The sequence below is a fragment of the Triticum urartu genome, chromosome 1A, assembly GCF_056163025.1.
Source record: "Triticum urartu cultivar PI428250 chromosome 1A, HENAU_Tu73, whole genome shotgun sequence".
In the NCBI taxonomy this organism is placed as follows: Eukaryota; Viridiplantae; Streptophyta; class Magnoliopsida; order Poales; family Poaceae; genus Triticum; species Triticum urartu.
The window spans coordinates 378,003,179-378,014,127 of NC_141873.1; the positions used below are offsets into that span (position 1 = coordinate 378,003,179).

The 10,949-nt window shown below is 53.9% G+C and overlaps 1 protein-coding gene across 1 annotated transcript; it reads left to right on the forward strand.

Moving 5' to 3' along the window:
- The first annotated feature begins 10,049 nt into the window (after positions 1–10,049).
- LOC147991314 (uncharacterized) lies at positions 10,050–10,529 on the forward strand. The gene has a single exon (XM_087538622.1). The coding sequence runs from the start codon at positions 10,050–10,052 to the stop codon at positions 10,527–10,529; it is 480 nt and encodes a 159-aa protein (XP_087394748.1).
- The last annotated feature ends 420 nt before the right edge of the window (positions 10,530–10,949 follow it).

The window sequence follows — 10,949 nt, forward strand, 5'->3', positions numbered from 1 at the left end:
TCGTAGAATATGTAGGAACCAATATGAGCATCCAGGTTCCGCTATTGGTTATTGACCAGAGATGTGTGTCAGTCATGTCTACATAGTTCTCGAACCAGTAGGGTCCACACGCTTAATGTTCGATGACGATATGTATTGTGGGTTATGTGATTTGATGTACTGAAGGTTGTTCGGGGTCCTGGATGTGATCACGGACATGACGAGGAGTCTCGAAATGGTCGAGACATAAAGATTGATATATTGGACCATGTTATTCGGACACCAGAAGTGTTACGGTTAGTTTTAGATAAAACCGGAGTGCCGGAGGGTTACCGGAACCCCCCCCCCCCCCGGGGGGGGGGGGGAAGTTATGGGCCTTAGTGGGCCTTAGGGGAGATAGAGGGCCACAGCCAGGAGGTGGAGCGTCCCCCCCAAGGGGAGTCCGAATAGGACAAGGGGAGGGGGCGCGGCCCCTATTTCCCTCTCCCTCTTCCACCCGGTAAGTTATGGGCCTTAGTTGGACTAGGAAAGGGGGAACCTACTCCTACTAGGAGTAGGATTCCCCCCTTTGGGCGCGCCCCTTGTGGCCGGCCGGCCCCCTCCTCCCCTCCTTTATATACGGGGGAGGGGGCACCCCATAGACACACAAGTTGATATTTAGCCGTGTGTGGTGCCCCCTCCATAGTTTTCCACCTCAGTTATATTGTCGTAGTGCTTAGGCGAAGCCCTGCGTCGGTAACTTCATCATCACCATCAACTCGTCGTCGTCCTGACGCAACTCACCCTCGGCCTCATCTGGATCAAGAGTACGAGGGACGTCACCGAGCTGAACGTCTGCAGATCGCGGAGGTGCTGTGCGTTCGGTACTTGATCAGTTGGATTGCAAAGACGTTTGACTACATCAACCGCATTACTTAACGCTTCCGCTTCCGATCTACAAGGGTACGTAGACACACTCTCCACTCTCATTGCTATGCATCTCCTAGATAGATCTTGCGTGATCATAGGAATTTTTTTGAAATACTGCATTCCCCAACAATTGTACCACTTTCTCTCGTGCATGCATGCCTGCACACACACTACCACTCGACATTATCCATCGCAGACATGCAATCTTTGTCTTCAGGTCGGTCTCCCATGCATCCACACACACACACCTTCCCCTCTTCATCATATCGGGCATTCTTTATCTCTCACGTGCATGCGCAACGATCGATGTTCCTCTATGTGTGTGTATATATAGCTAGGTCTTTCCCAATTTTCCACACAAACCGATCAATCTATATATCTAGTGAGGTCTCACGCTCTTTCCCATGTACACATCGATCAATCTATACCTATCTATGTAGGATTACATGGCTAATACACCCACATTAATTATATATCCAACATCCCCCTCTCATCATCCACGCCTTCCGCTTCAACTCTTAGACGCGCGCACAGTGGCGAATACAGGGGCAGCAAGGGCCCTACCCCCCTAACATCACTATATATTGAGGCTAATATGAATGTGATCATTAGATCAATTGCTGGTAAAATGGTTTAAGTTGAAGGGCGTCGCGACCTCCTTGTGTGGATTGATCACAGCGACGTGTTGTTGGTTCCAGAAGAACGTGCTCGTCCTCTCTCAGGCACACTGGCAGTACATGCACGAAGCGAAGATGTGCACGCATGCACTCATTCCCTCGAACGCACATGTGGGTACACGGTGGGACGCATTTTTTTGTACAAAGATCCCCCCAATGTCATAATTTGATGCATGTAAAGTCCTCCACTTCATTGATGGTCAATTAATACAGTGCATGCAAATTGAGTGGACGTGAGGGAGGGAGTAGTTGAGAAATACATTACTACTCCATTGTGTGCATGCGAGTAGTTAAATCATGGGTTGCTACGTCCATTGGTCTCCTTCGTATGATGTGCCAATTTTTGGCCATCTTTTTAAGTAACATAATATTTATGCATGTCATAAAGAGTGGCACAAAAAAGGGGGGGCAATAAACCAGGACGCAGGCAGCATGATCAATTTTGCCAGGGCTACTGTTGGTGACCTTTGTATTTAAATATGGGCGGAGTGGAGTACTAGTACTATCTTTATCTTAGCCTCGTAGGGCTCTCCGAGCGCCTAGGCTCACATCCTCGCCTCGCCCACCAGATCCATCCATGGAGGATCCCACCATGGATAAGCCCTTAGATCCCAGGATCCCGCGGGCTGCCCTCTCGCTGCGGCCCGCAGCACTGCCGCCTTTGAGTGAAACCCACATGTGTTTTAGAGGGGATCCATTGCTCTAGAATCACAGATCGGTGGCGCCGGAGGACATGTCAAGGCTGCGTTTCAGGTAGTGGGCAGCAAGGGAAAATCAGATCGAGGAAGCGTCCCATCGATTGGAGAGAACTTCGAAGGAGTTGCGCCTGGCGCATCACATGGCAGAGGCACAAGTCAATCTCAGGGGAGAGATGCCGAGGGATGTCAGCTTCTGGAAGCATCACGTTGATTTCGAGCTAGGGCTAATGGTAGAGATCATATTCACGGAGTCAACTATGGAGGAAAGAACACACATGCCTGCGGAATGGCATGAGCAGCCAGTGCAACTGTTCAAATGGGTGGTAGGAGAAGCCAAATCGCGGGACCAGCTGCGGCGGCGCCGCTGGGCATGCATCATAGGCGAGGTGAGCTGCCCTCCTTCCCCACCGGCGATGCAGTGACCTACTCGGTTGCTGCTGTAGTGAACTTGGGGCACCATGGCGGTTTGCAACCGTGACAATCACTCCATCTATATGTATTGTATTCCTGTGAAAATACTTGGTCGTTTGGAAAAAGATGGTAATTGATTTATCACTAGTTTTGAATGCTTGGTCGTGACAACCACCCAAAGCCACAACCAGAAGTATCCATCGCGTAATACTTACAGTCGGTCGCACCAATAGACGGTCGGTCGGACCCGCGACACGCATCGGCTTGGTTGGACATGTAAAACCAGTTACATCACTGACTTGTGCGACCATATTTGACCAATATTACTTGAAATTTGTGTTCCAGGAAACTCATCGGGAGCCGTTTCGGGCCTCGAAACCAAAACCATCAATTAATCTTTAGCTTGTTCCCATCTCATTCCAAAATGTACAGTATAATTAAGTGCAAACTTGCTCACACCTAGTACTACATATCAAACCTGAACGTCTTCCCACTATGGAGGTTTTAGTACTAGTGCTAGCACTAGGTTATAGAAAGGGGAACTAGTACCTAGCCAAAAATCACTCTACCTCTTCCTCCTCATAAGTCTTTATTGTTCGTCCTTCCTTGGCATGGCCGGTGTGCAGAGCTCTAGGTCGAGAACTACTCGTAACAAGGGAGCGGCAACCAAGGCCACGGGAAAAAAAGAGAGGGCTCGCCGCCTTACAGAAACCTCGAAAGATCTCTCACGAGCAGACGAGGGCTCCCAGGAGCGCCCTAGCCATGGAGGCAAGTGCTCCCAGGACCACCCTAGCCATGGAGGCGAGGGCTCCCAGGAGCGCCCTAGCTGCGGAGGCGAACATGTCGAGCTGGCAGCGCTGGAGTCGTTATCCCTCGATGACATGCCCGATCAGCTCAATAAGCAGGAGGAGTTCATCGACGGCTTGGTGGAGCTGCTGAAGGAGAGCCTCGATGACATTCCCACTAAGCTCAATGAGCAGGGGGAGTTGACCGCTGACTTGGTGATGCTGCTGAAGAAGAGCATTGCCTCGGATAAGAAGGCGACCGGCGAAATCCTACAACTTCAAGAGGACAAGGCGAAGCTCTGCCATGAGCTCGACCTGCTGAAGGAGGAGAATGCCGGCTGGAAGAAGCTGCATGAGAAGAGTAGTTCCTCGATGAAGATGTTGCAGGCCCTCGTCATGGAACAGAAGGAGGAGTTGGCGAAACTCCGCATAGAGCACCCGACTGCTGTCAAGGTACGTAATGCAGCCGTGGAACAGATGATGAAGGCTCACGTCGAGAAATCCCGCATCATGGACAGAATGAAGAAGATGGCGCAGGTGATGCGCAAGGAGATGGAGGGCGTGGAGGCAATGAAGAAGCAGTTACGACTCCGCGGCCAACAACCCTTCATGTAGTAGAGAGCAGCGCCCTCGACTTGTGTGTGTGTCTTCCTTCTTTTTGGGTGGTGATTCATCTTTTTCTCCTGTGTTTTTCTTTTGCTTCGGGTGTTTCGCCGCACATGTCACATTCTCTGTGAGGCATGAATAGAACAATGCTAATGATGAGCGGTGCCATGGGATCGATGACTAGAAAATTAGATAAGTTTTTCTCGCCATATGGCACTGGGCTGCCGTGCTTCGTGCTCCTTCGTCGTACTAGTACTCTAGTGGAAAACTTGAGTATACCGCACGGTTCTTTGCTCCTACTTAGGTCATCGAAAACATTTATACGAGCAGTCAAATCACAAGGCCCCGCCTTCCAGCGGTAATGAGCCATCAAATCACAAAGGCCCTCGCCTCTCGTGAAACCGACCAAGGGAGACTACCCCGCCCTCTAGCCTTTTAAAAAATGTATACTATTGTACGGTAGTAGTATCGATGGATTGCACCATGGAGCAAAACTAACAAGATGTAATTAAAGAAAAAAGGTGGTACATATAGAGAGTGCTCGTCACCAAATTATGCATATAGTACTATTAAAAAAGCTAGTACGTGATTAAATGGGGTGCTAAATTCTATTAAAGAAATTAGCACACCTATTTAATTCTTGGGTTCTTATTATTTATGCCACTAGTTGTGTATCACTACTTAGTTTTTCCATCAGAAGTTACAACTACTAAAAAATTCCATTGATCTGTGAGATGCTTGCTCAAAAATGCAATTACATACCTCAAAAATGCCATCGTTCAGATGTTTGCTCAAAAATGCCATTAGACATTGTTATTTTCACGTCAAACCCGTTGACCATGTTATATGACAAAAATAAGCCGATTCTCACAATGATAAGTGTGGCCCCGCTTGTCAGGAGTAACCAAGCGAATAATTTTACAAAAAAATAAGAACGATGTTGGGATCAAGTAGGCCCCACACTTTATTGTATTGTAGTAAGATAGAGGGAGAGCTAGCATGTTGGTCCATAGGTATTTATGTCATTATAACATGGCAAAAGAGATTTGAGTCACAATAATGGTATCCAGCACAACACACCCCTCAAATAAAACTAAGCACCCTAAAATTCTTTGACAACTAAACAACCGGCTATATGATGTTGGCCATATATAACGTGAAGAAACGAGTGGTAGTACTATACCAACTAAAAGATGAAATGTAAGAAATACTAGTATGTACGTACTGAAGAGTTAAAGTAACAAGAAGGAACATAACATAGTTCTGCTGGGGGCTCAGCACAACACACCCCTCAAATAAAACTAAGCACCCCTGAAATTAAACTAAGCAACCAATCCGATAGACACTGCATTAGAACCACCATGAGCAACAACACTGCCACCTTACTCAGACTCCTCGTCCACGTGCTCGACTTCTTCCTTGTCCCTCTTCCTCTTGGCTGATACTTCTTTGCTTGAACCGCACACTTGGCTCTTGCTCTTCATCCGACCCTTGTAGTTATTGAAACAAAGGTAGGCATCCATTGCAGCATACTGGATGTAGTCTATATCTAGTACATTCCACTAACATGCATGACGATGAAACTTGGGTGGAGGTTTCTTCAGTTTGCCGTACGAAGGATGAACCATGGCTCCTGCTAGGGTCAGCATTGAATGCTGATCACGGGAGGGCACCAGCCCATTCTTCTGGAGGTCGAAGGGCTCGCCTACAACGAGGCCTATCCGACCCGGGATTCTTCTATCGGTCATAAAGTCTACAGTAACGAATTTGACTAGGCCGCCTGCGAGGAACTTCTTAAATTCCTCGCACTCAACGTCAGCATGGCATATGTGGTAGACCAAGCACAAGTTATGCATGCAAACTTGGATCACGACGGGCTTCATCTTCTCTTCCTCCTTCAGATTCTTCTCTTTGTCCAGGGCTGTGGTGTACTCAACATCTAGCGCAGCAACCCACTCATCATTTGAGTTTTAGAACATGTGTCTAAAGCGAGCAAGGCATCCTTTCCCCATCGCGGAAGAACGGGTGTAGATGACATCGAACTCATCGCCGGTGATGGTTCTAACCTTGTACTCACCGCCGATCATGGAGATTTGGGACGCCATAGATTTGGGAGGAGGGTTAGGATTAGTAGAACTGTCGTAATGTGAAAGGATGTGACGACTAGGAGTGAACTACCATAATGTTAAAGGGCCTCCGGGGATGAGTATGAGTGAACTGCTAGCGGTTTTTCAATTGTAAAAATGTTGAGTAGGGCGTGCGAACGTCAGGGTAGTGCCTTGCCTGGTGGATAAATGGATTCATGCACAGTACTATGGGGGCCCAATTAGATGTCATGTCTACTCGACGCCCAATTAAATGGCTTCATGCATCTGTGTGTTCGCACGTCAAGCGTCGGGAAAATTACAGGTGATACGAAGCTTTCCATTCTCCCATGATACAGGATTCGGAGAGCCCTTGGATCTGAGATCAAACTATTGGCGTGATTCTAGACCTATGGGTTAATATCCTATCCTGGAGGGTTATTCTACAAATTTTCAGCAACTTAGCATGCGACCGTTCGATCTCAGATCCAAGGGCTGCCAGCAACCCGTATCATGGTCGCGCCTACCACGACTGTCGGGGGGGTGGACCCCGAGCAGGCAAAGGAACCCGGATCTTCTTCAAAAACAACGGGGTCAGCACTGCCCCTCAATACCGGCACGCGCTTGGCCGGGTCGCTCGACCCAGCCAAGCCCCGCAAGCCGGCCAAACTAGCCGACCTGGCAAGACATGTCGACTTGGCCTCAACAACTAGCGCAAGACAGCCGAACCCGGCACGACCAAAGCTTCCTCAACAAGACAGCAACACCAGTGGCGTGCTACGCAATCCAGCCACGGGTCAACACCCATCCCATCCAGGCCGTGCGATGGGACAAGGCTTCAATCAATGATGACCGAGGCAACATTGCCCCGCCCATGCCTCTGGTCAGCGGGTACGTAGCAATAGTGCTCCTTACCTGCCCGCTGACCAAGGCTGGCGTGGCTGCAGTGCCCCCGCCCCATCGCTGACAACAGCAAGCGGCGACTTGACGGAGAGCACTGTGCATGACTCGACTCGGCCACGCCCTAACGATTGACAAGACGGCGCACAGTCCCCCTAGGCACGTGGGGCCCGCACCTAGGGGAACCCGGCGAACCACAAGCCCTCAGCGGGACCCAGCCCGGGTCCCCGGACGCCAACACTATGGACCCACCAACTTGTAACATTACCATTGTACCCCTAGGGGGTTGACCTATAAAACCCCCCAGGAGCCCTCATGCAGGGAAAGGGAGGAGAGATATAGACACAATAGAGTACTCATTCCATCACACTCTCCAAGTTAGTAACACCCAAGGAGAGGGAACTGCCTAAGCCATGGCCAGTTTCCTTCCTCTTCCATACAGCTCCAGGAGCGACATTGTACTATCGATCATCCAACAACACTCGGCAGGACTAGGGGTATTATCTCTCCGGAGAGCCCCGAACCTGGGTATGTCCGGTGTCCCGTGCCCGCTCATGCCAACCTCGCCTCTGGAGCCCACCAGCGCCCTCGAGCCTCCTCCTCTCTTTAGCCATCCCTTGGCATCTGCCGTGCGCCCACCACGACAGTTGGCACCCACTGTGGGGCAGCTCGAGGAGCTGGCCGGGAGCATGCTTCAGACGGGGCCCTTTTCCTACACCGACGAGTCCGTCGCGCTGGTGGACGACGTCATCGGCGCGCTCGCCACCTCCTTCGCCGCGCTGCGCATCTCCGATGCGTTCGTGACCGACGAGTACCCCAGCGAGGTGCTCAGCTACTCCGACTCTCCCCTCTCCCTCGGCGGCGGTGTCCCCGTCGGTGCAGCAGAGGTTCATGTGGAGGTCTTCGCCACTGGCAACGGCGTCTCCTCATCAAGCGAGACGAGGAAGGCCGCCGAAGCCCGGGTCAAAGTGGAACAGATCGAGCCGTCCGATCCATTGCGCGCTGCAATGCGGAGCCTCCGCATCCCCATCAGCACCGAAATCAACACCACCAACGTCGTCGAGGCCCAAACCCAGCTCGAGGAAAGGCGCCAGCAGATGCTGGACCTGTCCGACACGCTCGTCGCCACTCAGCGTCGCCTGGACGCTGCTCAACTGGAGCGCAATGCCGCCTACGGATTCACGCCCGCCGTGGCCGGCCCAAGCCGGGTCGCCGATGTGCGTGCCCAGGGAGGAGTGATCGGCCGGGCCCTCGGCGCCGTCCCAATCGTCTATGAGACCCCAGCGAAGAACATGCGCGCTGCCCAGACAGCCGCAGCCGGCCTGGACCAACTCATGGGTGAGGAGCTGAAAGAGCACATCGGGCGGATGCGTGAACTCCTCCACGTCGCCAACGCCCAACAGGACCGCCTCAACCAGCTTGCCAAGCCGACGGGATCCGGCTCCGCCCGCCTTGGCGGGTCCGGCGAACTTCTGCACACCGCTTCCTCGCCACCCGGCGAGGCGCACTTCGGCTGAACCCGGACTCGGCGCGACCCGGCCGCTACAGCCGCCGATGGATTGGGCAACGAGCCCGTCCTAGAGATCTAGCGCGGACCCGGCCAGCATGGCCGGCGTCCAGCTCCAACCGACCCGGCCCCCCGTGGCCTTGCCACAAGTTGACTCGGCCCGCGCGCCATCGACGACGCCGATGCTCGCCACCACCTCAAACGGCTCGCTCACTCCCTGGAGATGGAGGAGAGCGGCGCTATCGGGCCGGCGTGCTTCGGACCCCGCATCCGGGAGGAGCCTTTTCCCAAAGGATTCATGCTCCCCCGTGACACCCCCAAGTACAACGGGACGGTGAAGCCAGAAGACTGGCTCACCGATTACACCACGACCATTGGCATCACCGGTGCCAATCTCGTCTCGCCATGCGCTACGCACCGCTCATGCTCCAAGGGTCGGCCCGCACATGGTTGAACAGCCTGCCGATGGGCAGCATCAACACGTGGGTGGACTTCGAGGAAGCCTTCATCCGCAACTTCACGGGGACCTACAAGCGACCCGGCCGCCCTAGCCAGCTCGCCATGTGCGTGCAAGGGCATACGGAGACCGGCCGCGAGTACCTCGCATGCTGGACCGAGCTCCGGAACAGCTGCGAGGGCATCGATGAAGTCCAGGCGATCCAGTACTTTGTCAACGGGTGCCGAGATGGCACCCTCCTCAAGCACAAGCTCTTACGCTCCGAGCCGACCACCATGACCGCGCTCATGGTGACGGCAGACAAGTACGCCAACGCCGACTCCGCCATGAAGATCCTGGTGGCGCTGGATGAAGCCGGCAAGGCGAATCTGGTTCCCCCTCCGAAATCGGCCGGTGAAAGCAGCCGACAGCAGCATCACCAGAACAACAAGCGCAAGGCTGACCAGCCGGCGCCGTGTTGCGACAACCGGCTCGTCGCGGCCACCGAGCCTGTGGCAGACCCGGCGGTGAAGCGCCGACAAACCGGCAAGATAGCATGGCAACCCGCCATGAGCTTCGAGCAGATGCTCGACGCCTCCTGCAAGCACCACAGCAGCGCAAGACCCTCCACGCACACGCTTCTGAAGTGCACCATCACCAAGCGCATCATGAGGGGTGACGTCCCGCCCCCTCCGGCTCCGGGTGCTGGACAGCCGCCACCTCCTCCACCGCCGCCTCTAGCTAGCGGCGCGATGCGCGACGCCGCCTACCCGGACCAGAACGCGGCCTACGTCCTCTTCACCAGCCTCGGCGACGACAATCGCAGCAAGTGCCTTCTTCAGCAGGAGGTGAACACCGTCGTCCCAGCCAAGCCAGAGTTCATGCATTGGTCGGATTGCCCGATGACCTGGACCCAGGAGGATCACCCGGTAGTCATGCCAAGTCCGGGTGGTTACACCCTCGCCTCAACCCCACCGTCGTCGCATGGCGCACATGCAAGTTCTCCCGAGTCCTCATCGACGGCAACAGCAGCATCAACATCCTCTACCGCGACACGATGACCAAGCTCGGCCTCAAGGCCGAGGACCTGGACCTGACCCGGACGATATTTCACGGCATCGTGCCTGGCCTCTCCTGCTCCCCCATTGGCCGGGTCCGGCTAGGCGTCATGTTCGCTGACGGCAGCCACTTCTGGCACGAACCGATCTGGTTTGAAGTGGTGGACCTGTCCAGCGTGTATCACGCGTTGCTGGGCCAGCCCGCGCTCGCCAAATTCATGGCGGTTCCCCACTACGCGTACCTGAAGATGAAGATGCCGGGTCCCAAGGGCCTCATCACCATCACTGGCGATTACCGCAAGTCCCTGGAGTGCGCCCGAGATGGCGCCAACTTGGCCGAGTCGCTGGTCATTGCCGAGGAGCGGCGCCAGCTCGACCGGATCGTCGCCCTAGCAGGCGAGGCCTCCACGCATCGATCCCGACCTCGGACCCGGCCGACGAGGCCGCCTTCAAGCCCTCCAAGGAGATCAAGAAAGTGAAGCTCAACCCAGAAGACCCCAGCTGCAGCAAGTACATTGTCGTAGGCGCCCACCTCGATAGAAAATAGGAAGGCGAGCTCGTCGACTTCCTCCGTGAGAATCGGGATATATTCGCATGGACCCCCCAAGGACATGCCGGGTATCCCGAGGAAGTAAGCCGAGCACAAACTTCACGTCCGCAAGGACGCCAAGCCCGTCCGTCAACCTCTACGACGAATTTCCGAAGAGAAGAGAAGAACCATTGGTGAAGAGGTCGCCAAGCTTCTGGCGGCCGGCTTCATAATGGAAGTGTTTTACCCCGAGTGGCTGGCCAACTCAGTCCTTGTCCTGAAGAAGAACAAGACCTGGCGCATGTGTATCGACTACACCAGCCTCAACAAGGCATGTCCCAAGGATCCGTTCGCCCTCCCACGGATCGAC

Bases quoted from the DNA above. Each gene is read 5' to 3' on its own strand.
- LOC147991314 (XM_087538622.1), top strand. From the start codon at position 10,050: ATGACCAAGCTCGGCCTCAAGGCCGAGGACCTGGACCTGACCCGGACG.